Source organism: Elephantulus edwardii, unplaced genomic scaffold, assembly GCF_000299155.1.
Source record: "Elephantulus edwardii isolate Elephantulus edwardi_28Jun2011 unplaced genomic scaffold, EleEdw1.0 scaffold00160, whole genome shotgun sequence".
NCBI lineage: Eukaryota > Metazoa > Chordata > Mammalia > Macroscelidea > Macroscelididae > Elephantulus > Elephantulus edwardii.
This window is the reverse complement of record NW_006399910.1, coordinates 413,109-438,112: the sequence shown is the minus strand read 5'-3', so window position 1 is coordinate 438,112 and position 25,004 is coordinate 413,109. Positions and strand designations below refer to the sequence as shown.

The window sequence follows — 25,004 nt, the reverse complement described above, 5'->3', positions numbered from 1 at the left end:
AAAGGTGGTATTATTCAGTGTTTGCTACAATTACACATATAGAACCACCTGATTCTGAGTGGGAAGGCTTTGGTATTTCTTCTATTTAATAAGTACGTCTTGGTGGTAGAGTTTTAAGTTTTTATTGAAAACAGCATACTAAAGTTTTGTGCTTCTTTTTAAGTGCACTTTAGTAATTACAATTTTCCACATATTTGTATAATCTATATTAAAACTGTTAACATAACTTTGAATTATATTTTAAAATTTGAATGTGCTCTGCCTACTTTACCAACCCTAAAAATTCTAACAGTTTCCTATTAGTATTTTTAAAGAGGTGGATTTCATATTCCTTAATCCTCTATTCTTCTTTTAAATGATCATTAATTTTTCTTTTCTACTCCAATTACAACTCAACGGATGACGACAACAACAACAACAACAACGAAAGAGCTCAATTGGCCTACTGGAAAGAAAGTGATGCTACCAAGCCTTCAGATCTGATTTTAATTGTTTTTGGTCACACATTCTTCAAAGTGGTATAGCACTGGTCTGTCCATTAGCTGTATAGAGGTAACTTATAGTTGCTGTAAAGTTGACCAACATGACACTGATGTATCAAATGCAATAATGGGTACCCATGGTGGACAGTGTTTGGTGGAGCTCCCCAATTAAAACAAGCTGGGAAGCAGGAGTGGCATCCACTTCCAAAACAGCTTGCCTCCGGAAACCCTATGAACTTGGAGAAACTATGAAAGTGTTCAGGTCTTTTTTTCCCCATAGAGTTGCTAATTACATGTTCAGTTTCTTTGCTATCTTCTATTGTGTCTTAAAATTTTTTACACATTTCAACTATACTAGGTCTTAAATCAATGCACTGTCTTTAGCTATATCCAATGTGTCGCTCAATTATCTGCTAATTTTAAGAAGTTCTATTTGTTTTTGCGAAACTTATCTATCTGGTCAATCCTTACAGTGTCTTGCCCCATTGTTTTTCTTTCCAAACTTTCATTTTTAAAGTATGGTTATTTTATATATTCTCCTTTTGATTATTGCAATATCTAAAGTGTTTGTGGGTCTAACTGCACTGCTCACAATGTTTGCAGTATTTAACTTGTGGTGAATAGTTTCTGTCTGTGCTTTAGAATTCTGAAGATGACATGATCGGGCTTTTTTTAGGAATTCATCTATGGAAAGTCTTCAAAATAATCTGGACTAACACGGAATCATTTCAGAAAACATCCACGCCTGCAGTTACTTCTGTCCTGTGGCCACCAGCCATCACATACACATTTTAAATCAGCTTAGCTACTGGGGATTTCCAGAATATAAATTAGAATTGAAAGCCTATATATGAAAACCAACTTGTTGAAAATTTTAAAGGGAAATTATTTCACTACTACCATGTGTGTTGATTGCGAATCCAGGTAAAATGAAATTCTTGACAACTTCATTCTATCAATCACGATATTGGCTATTGGTCTTTTGTTTTCTTGATGCTGCAATGTAATCTATATAGAAGGCTGTAATGGTTTACCTTCTAAGTGTTTCAAATCTTCTTCACTTTCTGCAAGCAAGGATATGTCATCTGCATAATGCAGGTTGTTGATGAGTCTTCTTCCAATCCTGATGCTACATTTATATTTATATAGCTCATCTTCTAGAAAGATTTGCTCAGCATATAGGATGAGTAGGTATGGGGGAAAGATACAACATTGATGCATTCCCTTGTTTTGTTTGGACGACTACTTCTTGGTCTTGTGGTGGTTGTTAGGTGCCGCTGAGTCGAGTATGACTCATAGCGACCCTATGAACAAAAGATCTGAACCCTGTTCTAAACTGTGTCAACATCACACTTCCTGACACATAAGAACCCAATGCAGCAGTTACTGCTTCTTGGTCTTATGAATAACTTTTACATGAGCACAATAAAGTGTTTTGGGATTTTATTTTTCTAAATGTTACTCACGATTTGTTAAGATCACATAGTTAAATGTCTTTGCACAGTGAATAAAACACAATTAAACATCTTTCTGGTATTCTCTGCTTTCAGCCAAGATCCATTTGACATCAGCAATAGTATCCTTCAAGTTATTGCCTCTTATAAATCCAGCTTGGATTTCTCCAAGTTTCCTCCTACAGTCTTCAGTTGTTTTTGCATAATATTCACCAAGATTTTATTTGCAAATGATATTACTATATAATTTACACATATTGCTGAATCACCTTTTTGCTGCAAATGTTACCAAAATGGCAGCTCAAGAAGACAAAGCAATGTATTATAACGAAATATGCAAAGAATTGGAGTTAGAAAACCAAAAGTTAAAGTACTTGGCATTTCTCAATTTTAAAGAAAAAAATTCAACTCTCAAGTTACAATACTGAAGGATCCAATGGACAAAAATATTTAATGACACAGGAAACATCATGATTAAAGATCATAAAAGACAGAAGGAACACACAGTGTCACAGTACCAAAAAGAACTGGTCATCCCATAACCTTTTCAGCAAGTAGCATATGATTAACAACCAACAGAAATGAAGGAAGAACTCCAAGAAGCACTGAAGGCACTGGCAAAAAACATGGTGCAGGAATTGACAGAATACAAATGGAAGTGTCTGACGAAACAGACGCAGCTCTGGACATGTTTACTAGTTTAGAAATTTAGAAGACAGCTACCTGGTCAACTAACTGGAAGAAACCCATATTTGTTCCTATTCCACAGAGACCCCATATGATATAGAAAGTATCGAGAAACTACTCTTCTGAAAAAGAATAATTTTCAGACTATTACTGTTATTTAAAAATGTCTAGAGACAGGGACCATTCTTCTCTCTAACCACTCGGGCATTTTGTTTCCTGACACTAATTCCAAAGCCCACTTCTCATCATGATTCTTCCCACTCTGTGTGGTTCTTGTTTCCTCTCATTCCTCTCTACACTTCCTTCTAGAGCTTTATCCACAAGAAAATTCTGCTTCTAGGACCTTCTGCTACTGGCTAATGTAAGAAGGTACCACCCTGGTTACTATTCATCTTATAGAACTACAGTTTTGCTAAAATAGAGTCAGAGGTTCCTCAAGTCTCTAATCAGATAATAAGCCTGGCTCTTCACAGTGATTTTGAGGTTTCTTTTATACTCATCCACACTTTATCCATCACCCTCTTCTGTGACCCTTTCAATGCCCTTAGTAGTTTTAGGTGGCTAGTACATAGTACAACAGTACATAGTTCTTGTCTGAGGACTGGAAACTGAAAATCATAAGGTCTACTGGAGCTATACATAATTATTTTCATGCACCTTTGATTTTTTTCTTCACTCTTCTCTGCTCCAGACTGGGAGTCAACCATGATTGGTCAATCACGGTCCACTGTTGCCTACTACATCCATGTATGTACGTGCAATATTCCTATTTTAAAAATAAAAGCACAAGGATACTAATATTCTATTTACAAGTGTGTGTGTGTGTGTGTGTGTGTGTGTGTGTGTGTGTGTGTACACACATACAAATATACAGGTATTTTTGCTGCTGTTGAGTAACTGAGGGAACTCCAACTCATAGTGGCCCTATATAAACAATAGATGAGAACCATGCCTGATACTGCGCCATCCTCTCAGAATGCTGGCTGGGTGTATGTACAATGGATGAGAACCGTGCTTGATACTGCACCATCCTCAGATCCTGGCTGGGTGTATGGACAATGGAAGAGAACCTTGCCAGATACTGCACTCAGATCCTGGCTGGGTATAAGCACACTGATGTGGTCACTGCATCAGTCTCTGTCATTGAGATCTTCCTCTGATTCTATGACTCTCTCCTTTTCCCAACATGATGTTCTTTGCCAGGTACTTGCCCTTCATGACAACATACCCAAAGTATGTGAGAGGAAGTCTCATCATCCTTACCTCTAAGGGATACCCTGTATGCACTGCTTCCAAGATATTTTATTTGTTCTTTGGGCAGTCTGTGGTCTATTCAATACCCTTTGACAACTAAACAATTCAATGCCTTTAATGCTTCAGTATTCCTTATTTCCTATGCACCTTTCATATGCATACGAAGCAAATGGAAATACTATGATGTGGGTCAGAAGCACTAGTTTTAAACTGACATCCTGGGTCTTTACCACTTTTTATAGAAGTCCTTAACAGTAGATCTGCCCAATGTAACACATCATTTTATTTCTCAGCTGCTGTTTCCATGAGTGCTGACTACTCAAGTAAAATGAAATCACTGACAAATTCAATCTTTTCTCCATCTATCATGATGTGCTTACTGGATCAGGTATAAGGAATATTCTTTATGCTGAGGTATAATCTACACTAAAAGCTGGAGGCTTTGTTCTTTGGCAGTAAGTGCTGCAATTCCTCTTTAATTCCCACACCCAAGTTATCTGCATAATTTTAAGTTGCTGATCAGTCTTCTTTGCATCTTGAAGCAACATTTCTCTTCATGTTTTCTCAGCTACTCTTCATGCTTTCATACCTACTTCGTTCTAATTTTAAACTATGTAGTGTTCTCTTGTTCTGTCTCAAAAACTGCTTTTGGTGCATGGACAATTTCTTCACGAGCAAAATTAAGTATTCTGAAATTTCCATCCTTTTCAATGTTATCCATAATTTATTATGATCCACATAGTTGAATATGTTTGCAATAAAGCACAAGTAAACATTTTTTGATATACTCTGCTTTCAGTCAAAATCCACTTGACAGCAGCAATGATATCCCTTCTTCCACAGACTCTTCTGAATCCAGCTCGCCCAACTTAGGTACCATTCCAGCTGTTTCTGAGTAATGTTTAGCAAGGTTTTACTTGTTTGTGATGTTCTTTTTAAGTGCCATTGAGCTGTCTGCCATTCATAGTGACCCTATGTACAACAGCTCTGAACTCTGTTCTATCCTGAGTCAGTCTCACTGTCTCCGACACACCTACCCCCATTACCCCAGTTACTGTGTCAATCTATCTAATCTAGGATCTTCCTCTCTTGCACTATCCCTCCACCTTTCCAAGCATAATGCTAGCCAAGGACTGGTCCTTCCTGGCAACAAGACCAAAGTATGTGACATGAAGCTTCAAAATCCTTGCCTCCAAGGACCAGCCTGGTCTTACCTTTTCACCAGGACAGACCTGTTTGTTCTCTTGTCGGTCCACGGTGCTTTCAAGACTCCTCCAGCACCACAACTCACAGGCATGATTCTTCTTCTGTCATCCTTAGTCACTGTTCAGCTCTCTGATGCATAGCAAGCAACTGTGAAGACTGTGGCCTGAGTCAGGTGCATCTTAGTCATTTTAGACATCTTTGTTTCGCAGCACACTTCAAAGGTTCCTGACTGCAGATTGTTCCAGTACAATTCATCTTTTGATTTCCTGACTGTAGGTGCCAAGAATGTTGTGAAACAGAACAAGATGAAATTCATGGTGCTACCAACTGGCTCAGTGGTGAGAATCTGTCTTCTTGATAGTGAGCTTCAATCCATCCACAATGAAGAATGCAGTCCTTGAACTTCTGCAGCAAATGATTCAGGTCCTCCTCAGTTTCAGATTCATCTCCATAATGTTGGTTGTTGATGAGTCTTCCTCCTATCTGGATGCTTCATTCTTCATTCTTCATTCTTCTTCATGAAGTCCAGCCTCTCAAACGATCTGTTCTGCATAAAGATTGGAAAAGTATGGATACAGGATGCATCCCTGACACATTTTTTTTACTAAACCTGAACACTGCAGTTTTCCTCGTTCTGTTCTAATGACTGCTTCCTGGTACAGGTTTCATATGAGCACAATTAAATGTTCTGGGATCCCCATTTTTCTCAAGATTAGCTAGAATGTTGTGATCCACACAGTCAAATGCCTCTGCATAGTCAATGAAACACAGATAGACACTCTCCGATATTCTCTGTTTTCATATAGAGTAATACCAACTATTTTGTTTCTCATAAAACTAGAAGTTCTTTTTCCTGATCAGCAGATATATGGATTAAAATAATCAATAGTTAAAAATTGGGACGAATCTTAACTCTTAATAATATGATCATCTAGTCTCTGAAACTAACAATGTGTTTAAATTACTTTAAGTGACTTATTTTTAAGAAAAATATTTGTCTTTTACTTTGTATCTCAACTTTAAAATAGTTGTATATTGGGAGCATATTCCTTTGTCAGATACCACCACCACCTTTTGATAAATGTTTTCACTATATAAATACTTGATTCTTTTAAATTAGCAAAACTACAAAATGTAACATTTTGAAAGATAACCTGGAAATAAACTTTTCTCCACAACTTGAGGTTTTATTTATTTATCATTTCCTTCCCTGGTTATTCATAAATTTGGAAGAGTCTCTTTGATGTGCACTATCTGCATAATCAAGCAGTTCCCAGAATTCAGATCAGTAAGCTATTCTGGTATGGAGAAGAAATTTGGATTTAATAGTTTAACCACTGATTCAAAAATCATCATCTTTGACTCATAAAACTTTAACTGTCTGTTTTCATGTTCAAGCAGCAGTAGTTGTTGTTGTTATGTGCCATCAAGTTGCGACTCATAGGGATCCTATGTACAAGAGCCAGCCTTGCTGTCTCCAACACACTCATTCCCACCATCCCAATCACAGAACTGATCCATCTCATGGAGAGTCTTCCTCTCCTGCGCAGTCCCTCCACTCTTCAAATATGATGTCCCTCTCCAAGGACCAGTCCCTCCTTGCAACACGTCCAAAGTATGTCAGATGAAGCTTCAGGATCCTTGACTCCAAGGAGCATTCTGGCTTTACCCTCTCCAGGACAACCCTGTTTGTTCTCCTAGCAGTCCATGGTATATTCAACACTCTTCTCCAGCACTACAGCTCAAAGGCATCAATTCTCTTTCTATCATCTCTAGTCACTGTCCAACTCTCCGATGCATAGCACGTAAATGCGTATAGCCCTATCAGACGCACCTTAGTCTCCAGCCTGATGTTGTTGCTCTTCAGTACTCTTGAGAAGTCCCTCACAGCTGAGTTTCCCAGTGCAATTCGTCTCTTGATTTCCTGGCTGCTATTACCAAGAGTGTTGACTGTGGAGCCAAGTAAGCTAAAACTGTTAACTATCTCAATCTTTTCACCATCCACACTGATGCTGCCAACTGACCGAGTGGTGAGAATCTTCGTTTTCTTCATGTTGAGCTTAAATCCATACTGAAGGCTGCAGTCCTTGACCTTCTGCAGCAAGTGCTTCAGGTCCTCCTCAGTTTCAGCAAGCAGGGTTGTGTCATCTGCACAACGCAGGTTCTTGATGACTCTTCCACCAATTCTGATGCCACACTCCTCCTTATACAGCTCAGTGTCTAGGATGAAAAGGCATGGAGACAAAATATATCCCTGACAGTCCCCCTTCATTATTTTGAACCATGTAGTATCTTCTTGCTCTGTTCTGATGACTGCCTCTTGGTCCAAGTATAGGTTTCACATAAGCACAATCAAATGTTCTGGGATTCCCATTCTTTTCAGAGTCAGCCATAGCTTGTTGTGATCCACACAGTCAAAAGCCTTTGCATGGTTAATGAAGCACAGACAGATATTCTTCTGGCATTCTCTGCTTTCTGCCAAGATCCATCTTACATTGGCTATAATATGCCTAGTACCATGACCTCTTCTAAAGCCAGCCTGCACATCTGGCAGTTCTCTGTCGACATATTGCTCCAAATGTTTTTGGATAATTTTCAGCAGAAGCTTACTTGCATGTGATATTAATGATATTGTTTGATAATTTCCGCACTGTTGGGTCACCTTTCTTTGGAATGGGAACAAATATCGATCTTTTCCAGTCAGTTGGCCAGCTGGCTGTCCTCTAGATTTCTTAGCACAACTTAGTAAGCATATCCAGGGCAGCATCTGTTTGTTGAAATATTTCAATTGGTATGCTGTCAACTCCTGCAGCTTTGTTTTTTGCCAATTCCTTCAGAGCAACTTGAACTTCCTACTTCATCACCACAGGCTCTTGCTCATATGTTATTTTATGAAATTCTTCTATGTCAGCCAATTCCTTCTGATACAGTCTCTGTGTACTCCTTCCATCTTCTTTTGATGCTTCCTGGATCATTTAACATTCTACCCAAACTATCCTTAAGTATTGCTACCCGTGGCTTGAATTTCTTTTTCAATTCCTTCAGCTTAAGAAACGAGGAGCAGATTCAGCCCTTTTGATTTTCTGACTCCAGCTTTCTGCACATTTCATTATTGTATCGTGCTTTGTCATCCTGAGCTGCCTTTTGAACTTTTCTGTTCAGCTCTTTGATTTCTTGGTTTCTTTCCTTATGTTTGGCTTCTTGGCCCTCTAATGCAATACTCAGAGTCCCATTTGAGATCCTTCTTGGTCTTTTCTTCTTCAGCTTTTGTAATGATCTTTTTGCATTCTTCATGGACAATTTCCCTGATATCCTCCCAGAGCTCATTTGGTCTATGCTCATTGGTGCTCAAGGCCTCAAACCTATTCCTGAGATGGTTTTGAAGTTGGAGTGGGACAGATCTAAGGTCAAATTTTGGTTCCCGTGGATTTCATTTCATTTTCTTCAGCTTCAGCTTGAACTTGTATATGAGTAGTTGGTGGTCTGTCCCCAATCAGCACCTGGCCTGGTTATCACTGCTGATATTGAGCTTCTCCAGCAAGTCTTTCCACAAAAGTAGTCAATTTGATTCCTATGCATACCATCAAGTAAAATCCACGTGTATAGCCTGCGCTTATGTATCTTATAAAAGTTATCTGCAATAAATAAATCATTGAATGTGCAGAATTCTATCATTCCATCTCCAGCTTCATTTCTCTCACTGAGTCCATGGTTTCTACTTACTGATCCTTCTTCCCTGTTCCCAACTTCTGTGTTCCAGTCGCCCATTAGTATCAATGCATCTTGATTGCATATTTGATCAATTTCTGACTGCAAAAGTTGGAAGAAATCTTCTGTTTCCTCTTCTTTGGCTCTAGTTGTTGGTGCATATATTTGAATGATAGTGGTATTCACTGGACTTCCTTGTATGCGTATGGATATTATCCTGTTGCTCACCACACTGTGCTTCAGGATGGATCTAGAAATGACTTTTTAAATTATGAAACCAACCCCATTTTTTCTCACCTTTTCATCCCCAGCATAGTAGATTATATGATCATCTGATTCAAAATGTTCCATGCCAAGCCATCTCATTTCACCAATACCTGGTATGTCAGTTTTTATGCATTCTATTTCTTAATGTCCAATTTTCCTACATTCATGCTTCTCACATTTCAAGTTCCAATCACTAGTGCCTGCTTACAGCTGTTCCTCATTCTTTGTGTTTCCATTTCTAAGATCTCAGTCTCAACTGCCATGTCTGCTAGTCAAAGTGTCTGTCTAAGTGTGCTCTATTTTACATAGGGTTTTCGAAGGTCTGTCATTTCGGAAGTGGATGGCCAATCCTTCTTCCTAGTCTGTCTCAATTTGTGCATTTGCTTTTTGCGCGCATGCGTGTGTTTATATAATAGTATCTGACACGTAGTTTAGAGAAAAGAACAGATGAAAGACATTAACCCAATTAGAAAAATGACCAACAGATTCAATGTTGCAACCTTGCTACATGTTGTTTTTTGGGTGGGGTTTTTTTTTTAATCCACCCTTTCCCTACACCACCACCATCCCTTCTCACTTTTGCCTATACACCATTCAACACCCCTCTCCCCTTGACCAGCCCTTGATGTGATGGCCTAAGCAGCTAGATAGTTAAATATTTAGCAAAGACTTACTAATGTAATTTTTAAAACTCCCATAATGATTTCAGAAATGAATTCTGACCAGGCACTACGTTTATGGATGCCTTTTTCTATTACTCCTTGTGGCTTTTGGAAGCACCATTACTCTGGTTTCCTGCGAAAAACAAGCATAAATGTAACAGTTTAGAAGTGTTAGAGTGGAAAAGTCAACAAAGACGCCTCTTCTTTTCCATAATGACAAGAGGCTGTGACAGGTCAGTTTAGAAAGAGCATGTAGATGGACGTTATACCTTAAACAGACACTCACTTAGTTACCTATAATAAGGTTTTCTTTTGCACGATTTTGAAATTATTATAAAGCTATGGTTAAGTGCTGTCAAATCAATTACAACGCACAGTGATCCTATTAACAGATCTTAGCATTGCTCTTTCCTGCACCAGTTTTACAATCTCCCACCTGTTCCATCCTGGGTTATTGCAGTGACTCATTTTGTTCAGTCTCTCTTTTGCACTCTCTCCATTTTTCCCAGCATGTCTTTTTCCAAGGACTGGTTCTAACAAGTATGTGGCTGCACTTCCTTAAAGACACACTCACTTGTTCTTTTATGGTCCATAGGATATTCAGTATTCTTGGATAACACAATTAAAGGCATGCAATCTTCTTTGATCCTCTTGATTTGCTACTAACTTTCAACACAAAGGAAACAACTGAAAATACCACAACTTAAATCAGATGCACTTTAGTTTTTAAACTGACCATGTTGCTTTTTAAGCACTTTGGAGAGGTCACTGACTTAATTAAGGGCTCAAAAAGCATTCCTTCATGTCTTCTATGAGAAGAGCAACTTGTAAAACGTTTCCTTGTCTTTTCTTATTTCTTGCCCCAAAATAGAAAATCTTCTGACCTTTTTCCAGTCTGTGCAAATGATTTTAAACAAATAGTTAGCAAATTTCCAGTACTGAGTCGAATCACTGTCAAATTCAATTCTGTGCCACAGACATTTGGAATCAGGGCATTCTATTATTTTTGTGTGAGTGTACCGTCAAATCAGATCTGAGTGGTACAGGAGGAGATCGTTCCTCCTTCCCCGGCAGAGTATCTGGTGGATTCGAACCATGCGCCTCTGGGATTGCAGTTGCAGTTCCTTGCCACTAGGCTACCACAGCTCCCCTAAGGGCATTCTAGAAAGCAATAATTTATACAAAATGCCTTCACCTTCAATCCTATTTACATTTCATCCTTCCACATAGCCTAAGGAAATAAGATAATTTGAGAGAAGAAGCAATATATAACTATTCATATGAAGCAAATGAAGAAAATTAGCAATCAGCTCCACAATTACATGTAACTTAACGTTTCTGCTTTCATAAATAAGGATCTTGTCCTTCATCATGGATTTTTATCTATCTGTTCATTTTGGAATGTGTTCCACAAATTTGCCCAACTATAAGAATCATCAACAGGCCTAGTTGTAAATCCAAATTCCCAAACTCCTTCCTACATACATATTTAATTAGGAACCATTGTCTTACTATGGGTCAAGTTTGAGAAACAATGTTCTCAAAATTGTGTTTATTTAGAAAATATTCCTTAACTAATTTTTTTTTTTACTATCTTAAGTAACCTACACACCAAGATACAGCCTAGTCCACTTTAAGGTTAGTATGGCCAAAAGATGTATGAAAACAACAAATATTCTAATTATTAAATCATTATTCTGAGGGACTTATAGTCCTTAACTACTGTCTTAGGTAGACAAGTAAATTGTTTAAAACTTCAATTATTTGAGACTTTATTAAATAGCGTTCTTTTTTATCAATATTTTTAAAAATAATTTTGTCTCATCTGATACTAATGAAAACTTGCAGAGACTGAAATAGCTCTATCTAAAATTCAAAAGGCAATGCACACTCAGGAAAAGCTTATAAAAAATGTAATAAAACAAAATGTATTTGGTTATATCTGTTTATCTCACTATGTGATGACTAGTACAGAACACAGCACAAAGAAGAATGAATATGCAGTGAGGAGGAAAGAAATGGAGCATGAGCCAGTGAAATGGAGGAAGACGGCATTCTAGAGCTTAGTATCATCTGTAGGGAAGAGGAAAAAAAACATTTTAAATAATTATTTAAATTATCAGGTAAATACCACGAACTTTATCAGCATTTACCTGAATTATTGACATTGAAATTTGTTTTGAAGAAGGGACAACTAAGTTCCACAGGGCAACAAAATTATAAAAGCGAGAAGGAATAAAAAAAAAGAAAAAGCCAAGATGGCACTTGAAGTATCACAAAGGCCACGACAAGCAGTCCTTGTGGACAGATGCTTAGAGGGTCCAGTCCATGTGCTTTCCATGGTGATTCAGCCTCAAAACAGAGGCCTCAGCATACTTAAGTGCCAAGATTCACAAGAACACGAGTGAACAACAAAGAAGAGAATTCAGGTAGAAGGGGGTAAAAACTGAGTGGATGTGGAATGGAGCGATGAAGGAACACATGCAACACTTCATGCAGGCATGTCAGGAAGACAATGGGCACCAGGCAACACGGGGTGGTGACAGGTCAGTCATAGGAACCAAGCGCTTACCCTCTGCTTTAGTGGCAGTACCATCTTTAAGCAAATTAAAACACAAGGGAAGGGATAACAGGGAACAATTAGTAACATCACGAAATAAAAAAGTAGAATGTTATTAGCTACTGAGAAAGCAAAAATACAATTTAAAACAAAATTAAAAGGAAAAAGCAATCTGAAGTAAGCCTTCTAATGAAGTTCGCTCAGGAGAATGTAATTTGATCTTTGAGAACAAATTTTTAAAAGAGCAATCCATAATAATGTCATAGATGAAAATGGGATTGTTTTTGTTTCGGGCGATACTCATCCTCTTTAGAGTTCCTTCTCCATGGAATTAAGCAGAACAGAGGTAGAAAAAAGGGAAACCTAAGCCACTCAACAGTCCTTTCACAGGGCAGAGGCAAGAAAGCAGCTGAGGGAAGCTAGCTCCAGCAATGCCTAACCCACTACAGGTCCCGCAGCAAACACAACAGGCCAGCACAGTACCTGGGTCCATGTCTTCCCTCACGTGTCTGGACTCTAGAAGTTTGGAAAATGATCATCAGCTTTAATGCCATGCTTTTGTACAAATGTAAGACGATTATTATACAATGAGGCAAACTGAGTAGTAACAATAACAAATGTTCAGTAGGGCTATGTTCTGCTTCAGATTTTATGTGGTGGTGTGCTTTTTTATTGGTTTTTTAAATAAAAATCCCCCGCTCATGGCCATCAAGATGACCCAAACTCACAGGAACCCTGTAGGACAGCAGAACGGTTTCAGAGGGCTTCCAAGGTGGTAATTTTTATTTTGTGATGTGTGAGTAGACTTCCATGTCACTCTACTGTGATGCAGCTTGGTGGGTTCAAACTGCTGCCCTTTCCATTAGTAGCTGACCCCTTAATCACTAAACCACCAGTGTTCCTACTAAGAAAATAAATGTATAATTCTCTGGAAAAGGTAAGAGAATCATATTATTCTGGTCTTCTTGTTAGAAAGGTACCACCTGGCTGAAATGATCACCAATGCCTCTAAAGAGACCACTTCCACATCATGAGATCAGAAGGCCCCAGCACTTCTGCAGCCCGAGGAGGCCACACTCTCAAACTACAACATTCCAATACTCAAAGGAAAAACCAGTTAGCTAGTCTCAAAAGGTCATTTTTACTCAACTTTTCAAGTAATGAGCCTAAAGCAATTATAAATATTAAAGGTGGATCAAACGTGCAGGTGAAACTCATTACAGCTCTCTGCTTTCCTGTGTCTCAGTGGCACAGTGCTTTTAACAGTTGGAGGGCTGGCAGCCACCCTGTATTGAATAAGTCCACTGGCACCATTTCACCAATGGCGTGTGCTCACTGGAGGTCAATGTCTCACATTTTGGTAATTCTTGCAATATTTCAAACTTTTTTACATGCTAGTGAACACATAAAAGTGTACCATACTTTTACATGCACTGGGGACCAAAATTTCAAGTGAATCATTTTGTTGCAGTGACATGGAACCAAATCCACACTCTCTCCAAATTATACTTGTACTTACACATGGGAGGGTGGTTAAGTACTTAATAAAAACTGAACTACAATTAATAAGTTTTGTTATTCATTATATACACGCAGAGTCATTACTTCTAGTTTAACGACTACATGTCTAAATAACATAAATACATGGACACAGCACTGCAATAGTTAACTAGCAGAAAAGAAGCGTTCTTACCAAGTTTCTTCCAAATTGAAATGTTTGAGATTGAAGTATTTGTTCTGATAAACATCATACATTGAAATTCACAAAGTTCCCGTACTAAGCCTATCTTAGAAGATAATTTACCATGGGCCTTTAGATCATTTCATCAATTAATATCTCAAATCTGTGTTAGGTGTCTACTGCCAATAATTGGGAGGTAGGATAAACAGATTTAAAGATCCCACGGGTAGGTCCAGGCCACAAAACAAATCAACGGCAGACCCAAGAGTTTCTCTCAGCGTGATGCTGCAGTGCTTCCCAGGTTGAAAACATTTTCAGAATTTTTTAATTTACTTTGGAATTAAATTAGTTTTAAGCCACTTATATAATTGAGTCTCAAAAAAACTTAAATTTTATTCATTTCCTTATTATCTGCAATAAAACTGTCTAGCTTTAGTTAAACCCACAGTTTAATTTTTAATATGGCTTTTTAAAAAGATAAACTCAAATCAGCCTCATTACCATCAGTGTTAAATGTCTACTGGGAAAATGAGTAAACTGGCCTTTTACTGTGTCCTATATTCTTTTGGAAGAGAATCTAAAAGTAATAAAACAAAAGCAAAACAAATCATGTGGTCAATAATTTGAGTAAGGGTGCAACATTATCATGGCAATCTATGAGAGGACAGCATTCTCTCCACCTTTTTCCTTTGGATCCCCACCTGACTCCCACCAGTATATTTTTAAGTTGAGAGATTGCTACAAGGACTCACTTTGGCTTTCTTCCTTATATTCTTTGGCTTGTTCCCTCACACTAATGCCAGGACGATGGGAAAATCCAGCTTCAGCCTTACAAAGAGGGACCATGCCACAACTTAGTAAGTGAAATGGAGTGGAGGGAGTACCCAGTACACATGTACAAGCCTGAGTGTACTTTCATGTCAAGAAGCCAATATCCAAGGGCCACCGAATGGAGATACCCACAAAAATGCGCTGCTAACCAGAAACAAGTACTTAAATATCCAGTCTCATAATAGTAAAATTGTTCTTAACTGGGGTTTTTGTCATGTGTTCAATAAGCAACCCAATTTAAGGAGAACTACAGCGACAGTCAAGGAGATGATGTCTTTCAACAACAGCAGCAACAGAAAAACTGGACAGGAGGGACTTGGTGTGGAGATGGAGGTGTGCATAGTGTCATTACCTAAAGATGCATAAGATCCTGGAGGTAAAGCCGCGGCAGAGCTGAAAGGCGTAGTGCCTGAAGTCGCAGAGACTTTGGATTTGGCACTGGCTGCTGCATTCACATCAATATCACTTCGAGACCTCTGAAGAGACCCAGTTGTTGACACAGATTTGGTACTAACTGTACATGCTTCAGGAATAAAGGATATAGTGTTAGTAAGGTCTAGAAAGAATTAAAAATATGTATCATTAAACAGTTAGTGTTGTTACACTTTCTTGAAAGGAAATAACCAGTCTTAACAAATATCTAAGCACTAAAGGCATAACATAGCAAAAGAAGTTGAGTTTAATTGAAGGACATTACAACTATACATGTACAGCGTTTGTTTTGTTATAATTAAACACTATTAAGTCACTCACCCACAAATGGGTCATATTTCTGGTTAACATGAAAAGTAAAATAATACAAAAACTCACTGATAGCCACTTTCCTTAGGAAAAGGCATAAACGTCAAGCATACACCTATTTAGAAGGAAGGCTTCCTGTCTTTTCCAGGGCAATATATCACTTCCCATTTCTAACAGCCACTATAGGATGCTGCTATTTAAAACCTTATAGTCTGCCTTCACTTTTCAAGTGATCAGAGCAATACAACACCACTATTTGACGCTGTAACAATTTGGTGGAGAATACTGGGAAAGAAGATGTCATAGTGCTTATCTTCTGCCTACAAACTCAGGTCTGAAACGTGTTGTTCCTCACTAGCAAATGGCCTCTGGACATGCGGAGCTCTGCTAAGGATAATCAAGAACAAAACTGAGCTGGATCCTTTCCAAAACTAAGAACGCGAGGGCAGGCTTCCTGCAATGAATGCACGCAGCTGCCTCTGCTCTGTTCATCTCACCTCTGGATGTGGTACTTCCAGTAGGACTTCTTTTTGCAGTGAGCGGCCGGCTAGAAACAAAGGTGTACATCATTTATTATCAACTACGCAATTTTTCTCCTTTAAGGCAACTACAACTTACTAAAGGAAATGAGGATAATTAGCCTTTTAGAGGACCAAAATCTTACAAAATCCCAATTAGGCAAAGCTTTAGTGTAATATTTTGGGGTGCTCCCACAGGGAGAATGGGTAGAAATACACAGAGACAATGATAATGCACTGAGCAAAAAAGAAAAAAAATCTAAGTCCATTTCCATGAAGTTAACCTGACTCATGGCAGCTCCTGCATATCGGAGGGAAATCGGGCTCCTCTGAGTTTTCAATGGTTTGCTAGTTTTTCTTTTTTCACCGGGTGGGGCAGTGGTGGTAAACTGCTTGCCAAGTGGTCATTCCAAGGTGTCCCTGGGTGGGCTAAAACCACCAACTTGGTGAATAGCAGCCCAAATTAACCATTTCTAACCACCAGGGACTCCAACTATAGATGAAGTCTCAGGTTTTCAACGCTCTTCCAAGCTTATCTCCAGGTTAATTCTTATCACCTTTACAAAACTGAAGCATTTATGTGTGTATAAAGTTTAATAGAAAGCTCAATTAATTCACTCATGTTACTATATATCTATGTTAAAACCTGCCTTGTGAATTCCACAGGAAACTACCTATGGCAGAGAGCAAAGTTGCCTAGCTTACCATTCATTACAGCAACTTTACCTAGTATCAGACTCTACCTGATGTAAAGGTTTCAGGGTCTTAATAATAGACAGGTGAATATATTTTAAAAACACAGGTAGACTTTATGTTTTAAAACAGTAAATTCTTAAAGAGAAAATATCTTACAAAAAAAAATCAAAGCTGGATTCCTTACTTCAGGCTTTCTTGAGAGCTAGAAGATGATCGATCTGATTGAGGCAAAGACACTATGCTGTCGGAGTTCTTCAGATGGGACTGCAAAGCTTTCTGGTAGGAGGACTCCAAGGTATGGTATAAGTGTTCTGCTTCTCTGCTGAAGTGACTGTGGAAACCCCAGTAACATCTAGAAAACAATACAACTTGTTATAGTCAATGGATCATAACAGGCAGTCACTGATTTATGGAGTACAATACGTATTTTCTAGAAAAATAATGTCATTTATTTGTTAACATTGTTTTTGCTGTTGTGCGCCATCAAGTTGGAACTGACCCTCTAGTGGGTTTTCAGAGGCAGTTAACTGCATAGGAGGAGACTGCCCATCCTTCTCCCGCAGAGCACCTTTGTGGATTTGAACCACGTCACATGCCTTTGGAACTGCAGTGTAGCTTTTTATCAAATTGGAAATAGCAGCAGCATGATATAATGAAGACAGAAAATGAACAAAACCGACCTGGTATGAAACCTGGATGCATGATTGACTGGTTTTTTTTTGACACTGGACAAGTTACTAAATTTCTCTGATAGTCACTCTTATTTACAAACCAGGAATCAAAGGGCCTAGCTTACAAGGCTGAGAAGCAAGTGACTGTAGCACAGTAAAATAACAGGTTGTTGTTACTTTAAGTGCCACTGAGTCCTAGACAACTCATAGCAACCCTATGCACGAAATACCAGAACACCTGTTAACTTTTATCATTTCTCCAAGTTCATAGAGTTTCTGGAAGCAAGCTATTTTGGAAGTGGATGCTGTTCCTGCTTCCAAGCTTGTTTTAATCAGGAAGCTCCACCAAACACTATCCACCATGGGTAACCATTATTGCATTTGACACATCAGTGTCACAGTGTTTAGCATCACAGCAACCACACGTTACTTCTGTACAGCAAATGGACAGACCAGTGCTATACCACTTAGAAGAATGTGTGACCAAAATCAATTAAAACCAGGGATGAGGGCTGCAGATTAAAATCACCCAACTTTGACTGGGTAGCATAACTTTCTATCCGCCATGCCCACACAGCTCTCTCTAGGTTGGTATTATTGTTGTTAAATGCAAATACCCTTTTAAATAGGAGGTGGTATACAATCAATTCACTCCCAGTGGCTAATAAATATTGCCCATTATGTCTCCCTGAAAACAAGATCAAAACCCTGTAGAACCAGGCTGCTCCAGCTTTTATAAATGCAGAGGAGCTCTCCTGGGCCTATTTAATAGGAAGTGTGCTGCCAAGCCCAAGGTGGAACTTCTCTGGTGGTTCTGAGTGTGGAAGATGAGGAATCCCTCCTGAATAATTTAAAGCCTCCAGAAACTCAAGCAGGAATCAGCTCTGAGTCAGTTCAAGCTCGATAGCAGCAATGAGCAATGAAGTTAATAAATTTTCTTAACTATCTGAACTATATAGTACAACTGCAAATTGCATGAAGGGGAAATACAAGTCAAGGAATAAAATAAACAAATCCATTTCTAACCTTTCTATCAACTGTTTATTAAGTTGTTGTTTTTTTAAAAAAAACCCCAAAACAAAACAGGAATCCTTAAGATAAAGTTGTGGTAGGCACCTTGGAGTTTGAGATCCACAAGTGAAACCAGAAATACTATAATCACAGTTAAGAGTCAACAAAAACTTAAAATGTTCAAGGCTAGAGTTTAGCCTGTGTCAACTAGAAGATGCAGTCAACTATTAAAGCATAGAAAAATCAGGAGTAGGTACAAAACTGACTAAGACTTAGGATACAACATCTAGTATCCATAGACACAGGGCAAAATTATTCCCAGACAGAAGCTAAATAGGGTCATCGTGGTTGTATGGTGGGAGCATAGTCAGTCTTACAGCGAGAGTGCTTAACAGAGAAATGGGACAAATGAGTGACCACTGGGATGGGACCCCATGTATCAGGTTAATCCAGTGCCCCTTCCTGGGGCTCATACTCACTGCTAACAGTACTGCGCTTACGAAGATCCGAGTACTGCTAACAGTACTGCGCTTACGAAGATCCGAGTACAATCCTCTGTGACAACAACACCCCATGGGAGATCAATAAAGAAAACACATAGGATGCTGTCTATCTCAGGACTGTTTATATTAAAATAACATCAATTCTAGGCACAAAACTACTTTCTAAAGAAAAATATTCTGAAATGGCCTTTCTGGGTCATATGAAAATTATTAATAATAAAACATGTTCCAGTTAATTAGTTTTAATGAGGTAATCAAGAGAATAAGTCTAAATATAAAAGCAGTTAATAAAAGAAGAGATATATTACAAGGACTTACTTTCTGGCTTCTATTCTTGCTTCAGAATCAGCATCGTGAATTCCTTTCTTTATTGTTTCAGCTAATACTGATATGTGTCTAGATATTTTGGGGGGGAAAGAACCAGTAACAATCACAAATATATGGATTAATGTGGATGAAAAAGTTGAGGAAGAGCTCAAAATGACAATGTGAAACGAAGTTAGTCAACTAAAATGCAACTTTCAAAATCAAAACAGTTTTACAGAACTTATAAAATTACACTTTTGCTTCAGGTCTAATCCTCATCTTTCACTCCTATTCTAATAACTATTTTCATAGGTAAACTAATTTTTAACAGCTGATTCTCCACACCATCCCCCCACCTTGTCACACTTCTTGAGCTCTTTTTAGCTGTCATGACCTCAAAAATCAAAGCTCTAATTTTCCATAATCAGAATTAATCTGTGTAGAAATAGAAAATAATGAGATAATAACAACCTTAAAGAGGTAGGTTATATCACATTTTCATACTAAGACAAGGGAAGCTCTGGTAGCCTAGTGGTAAGGAGCTAAACTACCAACTCAAAAGGACATAGTTCAAATCCACCAGCTGCTCCATGGAATAAAGATGGTCTATTACCTCTTGTGCTTCTGAAAACCCTCTGGAGGGTTGGCTATAAGTCAGTTCTAACTGAATGGCACAAAAGAACAACTTCCATAGTTCTACTACTATTAGCATGAACAATCTTATAAAATCTTAACCATATGTATTTATAAATATGTATTCTCAATGGTTTCTTATTATCCTAGCTAAGCAGAAATAATAAATGTCTTATGGAAGATTAATAGAGATTAGGGAGGAAAAATAAATAACTGAAATGAATAGTTTCCGTGATCTCACAGAACAAAGACAAATGATCACTTTTATTAACCCACTAACAGTCTCTGCGTGCCTCATACCTTTATTCACTCAATAAACAAAGAGTGATCACCAGCTAAGTGGCAGACAACATACTGGCTGGAAGATGGATGAATACCAGAGGAGGATATTTTTGGAGGGCTTTTTTCTCAGCTTACCTAGCCCCACGTTAAGTCCCCTAAAGTCCACATTCCAAAACTATTACCAAATACTAACTACAACTAAATACTAACTACAAGTGGAAAACACAGATCTGTTAAAAAACCCGTTGGTACTGCTTTCCAGTAACTGATTACAGCTAATATTTTCCCTTGTAGAGACTAAGCTTTCTACTTGACCAATGACACACAGAATGAGACTTACAGACTTACTGAATTTATTAAACTTCTATTAATATGAAGATAAATAAAATATCTAAATTGCTTTGACATTCTTTATAAACTATACGGTATGTTGTTGGTGTGTGTTGTTGAGTCAGAACTGATCCATAACTGACCTTTCAGCGGGTATTCAGTGGCAGTTTAATAGCACGAGAGGAAAATGTCCATCATTCTCTATGGAGGAGCTGGAAGATTCAAACCTTGTGCTTCCAGGATGGCACCACAGCTTCTTACCACTAGGCCACCAAAGCCCCCTACACTATACAATATACTATCTATAAATGGTTAGCACAAAAGTCCTACAGAGCCGTGCCGGGCCACTAATCAAAAGGTTGGTGGTTTGAACCTACCAGGCACTCGTAGGGAGAAAGATGAGGCAATTTCTTTCCAAAAAGACCTACAGCCAGACCTTCCCTCCAATCTACCCTCAGGAGGAGGGGGAAAAAAGATCTGCACCCCCAGAAATTTGAGAGAAGGACGTCACAAGTGGGAATCAACTCAACTGCACTGATACTGACACAAAACACCTTCCATGTTTCTTTTAACTCTGAAAGTACATACAAAACTCAAACTAATTGCCACCATGAACAGTCATGGCTGCTCCTCCAAGCAGGTTTTTCAGGAGGCTCTGAATCCCATGGGAAGAGATTTCCCTAGCCTTCTCCTCTGGAACTGCTGGTGGATTCAAAGTGCTAGAAAGGTACAGCCTGTGGGTTAGCTGAGCACCTCCCTACAGACAAGGCCAGATACCTGTACTCCACGGCAAACAACTACCTAGGGACTACAAGAAGGTAAACGGTGGAGATACAAAACAAATAGAGACACACTTCAAGAGGTCTACCCTAATCCTACTTCTTATAATAATGATTTGAATGTTGCCCTCTCCCATTCATTAAGGAGAGAACTAACTACCCATGAGTAAAAATGAAAATTCTCTAATGTGTGAAATTCCTTTTGACCCAAGAGATTGTAACCAGCTCTTAGGAACTGGTAGGACTGTTACCCACCAGGACATGAGCTTCTTGGCTTCGTGGTTACACATCTGAAACATTTTGTAGCATGCTGCTACCTTAATAAGTGAAATACAGTATAACAAATAAATTTCTTAACTTCTTCTGCAGAGTAGGTTGGGTCAGTAAAGTATTAATTGTCATGATATAATTTGGAAGAAAAATGTTTCAAAGCAATGCTCACCGTTCCAAAGAATGTGTCTGCCATTCTTGTAAAAGTAAATCTAAAAATTCAAAGCAGCGTCTGAAAAATGTTGAGGGAGGGAAAAATATAACTTGAAATTTGTATGGTAATGGAAAGAAATCAGCTTATTCCTTTTGTCTTTATTCAATTTTACTTTTACTGTGGTAAATACATACATAACAAACATCTGCCATTTCAAACATGACTGTTATCAAGCTTCATATTTTTCCACTATTTTTTAAATAACCAAAATGTTACTTCTTATAATTGATGACTTTTCTAATATTTTTATTAGTAGAAAAAATGGGTTCTATAGACGGAATCAGAATTATAAATGAAAGTAATTAAGCCATATATGGTGGTTGGAGAGACAAAGGACAGAGTCACAGGGATAGTGTGTAAGGATTCCATCAAATCAGAAGCTAAATGCCATGGCTGCATAGCTTAAAGAGTTTATCACTGTCACTTCTCTTACATATATCTTAATGCACACAGTATGCATGAACAAAACACAACTACACACTAACTGAATCAGAAAATCAGTATTTGCATTAACTTCACAGAATGCTTTGACAAAAACATAAAATACTGTAAAAAATAAAGAGATCCCCACATTTCTCTACAACACTGTCAGAGGTAATGACTGAGAACTTCAGCAATTCTGCTCCTTTATTCTCCTTACTCTTTAAGTATGATTCCTTTTCAAGTCTTCTCATTTCTGTGATATTTGGTGATCTAACTTCTGTATTCTTAGAACCCTTGAGTGTCCAGGATTTTTATCTTTATAGGAGTAAATCCGAATATTCCCAAGTACTCAGGTGAACAAACACAATTCAGAAGGTAATCTTTCCTAATTAAATGGCCAGATTTTCTCATAATCTTTTTCAGTTTAAAACCATATAACCCATAAAATTACTAGCTCATTATAGCTTTATTAATTTTTTACCTTGTGCTAGATGCTAACGTCTGGGAGTACACAGGAAAATGATCTGTGTCAATTTTAGGGCTGGAAACAGCATAGCAAGAGGTTCATAAAGCAGTTTTCTCAAAAGAAAAGACACAGAAGCACATCAATCCCCCTTGATTCCTGCCACTTCCCTTAGCTCCAACCCCAGTCTACATGATGTTCATTCAGCTTTTATCCTCATGCCATACCACTTGCCCAGTGCAGATTTTTCTTCATTGTATTTTTTCTCCATTTATCCAAAACTCATCTCAAAATACGATTCCATTTTCATCTCATCTAGAATGCTTCATGGGACAACATAATAAGCTGGTTTTAATCACTGCCTTCTCTGAACTTGCTAAGGCCAAAGTTATCACTCCCTGTTTCATATACCACCTTGTACTATGCTTGTTTCATCTTTAAATAATCTCTAACTAATTTATAGAGCATATTAAAGGCAAGAAAATTATACAGTCCATTTTTCAAAAAGTCTACAATGCAGAGTTATATAAAGGTTGGACGTTCTTGTTTACATTATTCTCTCTGCTCTCAGGAAGTGAGACCTGCTTGCCTGTATGAAGCCACTAGGTTAAATATGCCTAACCGCGTAATTTGCATGAAGACACAAGGTTCTGCACCAGTAATTTTGATGTGACAGGTGGGTGACATTTCTATCATCAGAGGTTATAAGTGCTAAGCATCCTGCAATGCTCCACAACAAACAACTGTCACTTCAACTTCATGTTCATGAAGAAATTCATAAAGTAGGAAAAAAGCCTAAATATCTCCTAGAAACCTAAAATACCAGATGACAAAGACAGTAACAACAGCAGCAACAAATTCTAGTAATGACTACTATTTATTTAACTTTAAGTGCCAGATTCCTTTCACCTATGAATCTGCAGAGAGGTGACTCATTTTTAATGGGTCACATAATAATAAGTCAAAGGACTAATGCTTTAACTGAAGCAAATCAGGTTCAGAAGTTCAAAACTTGCTGAGTTCATACTCTCATATCTAGGTGAGCAGAAGCTGAGCATTCTATTCCCAGGGAGAAAGTGAATTATACTTTAAGGGTAAATAGCATCCTTCAAAGATAAACAATAGAGTCATGCATTTAGAAATTAAACTCTTTTAGTGAAAAGACCACATTTCTTTCCTCTTGGTTTCAGAAAATTGGATTCTTTGCCTCTCTTCTGAGTAACTGTCAGTAAGATGGATCTTGTCACTTCATGCCTATGAGAATCCTCACCTGTGGAAGCACAGCAAGACAGAAGTAGAACCCCATGAAAGAAGGAACAAGTAGCCACAGTAAACTTGGCCCTTAATGAGAACTATTCTGGGCTAAGAGCAAATAGAAGATTCCAGAAATAAGGTCAAAAAGTAAATGCCCATGTCTGCAGTTAATTTCGTCTACAAGGTTCCCAATATTGTATACTGAAAGGCAATAGTGGAAGTGCATGAATTCCTAAGAGAATTAAACAAGGTCATTGTGTGATTTTAATTTTGATGGTGAAAAGGCTCTAGACTCCACAAGAGATATTAAATCACTTATTTGAACTAGAAGAAAAACTTTAATTCCTTACACATGACCTAGACTAGCTCATCAGAACACAAGACATGACAGGGCATTTGGGAGCAAAGTGACTGAGAATGCCAAATATTACTATCAAAATATACAAGTAACATACTTTTTGCACCCTAGGTAACACTAAATTGTTCTGTGATGTTCTAAGTTGCCAAACAGAATCCAAGTCATAGCACTGCCATTTGCTACAAAGCAGAGCTACTCCTAAGGGTTTTCTTGGCTTTAAAATTAATGGAACTAGATCACCAGGTCCTTTCCTGCTATGGACTCAACTGTTAACCTTTAAAGTAAAAAATAACGAAGAAGCCATTTGCAATACCTAGGAATCTGAATTTTACAGAAATTCCATTGATATGTATGATACTTTAATTTTTGCATGTAGTTACTTCAATTCAAACAGTGAAAAACAATTGTAAAGAGGTCTTCTTCGATCTCTCCTTCTCAAATATATGAGTATAAATACATAGCACATTCTGTCCAAATTCACTTTCCAGAAGTGTTTTCAACTGAAAGACAATATACTGCAAGGATGTTAAGTATGACTAAAAATTACAAATATTAACTATTTGAGCGCGAGGGCGACGCAGCGCGAGGGCGACGCAGCGCGAGGGCGAGGCCGCCAGCCAGGGGAACTCTCGCAGCCGCCCACCAGACCAGGGGAACGCACGCCGCCGCCCGCCAGACCGGGGGAACGCACGCCGCCAGACAAGGGAACGCCGCAAGAGGGACCCGGAAGAGACCCGGGAAGAACAACAGCCAGCCACCT

At 38.3% G+C, this 25,004-nt stretch overlaps 1 protein-coding gene across 2 annotated transcripts in view; it reads right to left on the bottom strand.

Moving 5' to 3' along the window:
• The window catches only part of CLASP1 (cytoplasmic linker associated protein 1), a 346,681-nt gene that overhangs the window by 108,979 nt on the left and 212,698 nt on the right, over positions 1-25,004 (bottom strand). Inside the window, exons 15-19 of one of the 2 annotated variants that reach the window (XM_006895129.1) lie at positions 21,705-21,764; positions 19,251-19,328; positions 16,932-17,099; positions 16,031-16,080; positions 15,145-15,315 (exon numbers count right to left, since the gene is read on the bottom strand). In XM_006895129.1, the coding sequence (XP_006895191.1) occupies positions 15,145-15,315; positions 16,031-16,080; positions 16,932-17,099; positions 19,251-19,328; positions 21,705-21,764 (527 nt within the window). Of the gene's footprint in view, positions 1-15,144; positions 15,349-16,030; positions 16,081-16,931; positions 17,100-19,250; positions 19,329-21,704; positions 21,765-25,004 lie in introns of both variants that reach the window. The other variant, XM_006895130.1, reaches the window with a different exon arrangement.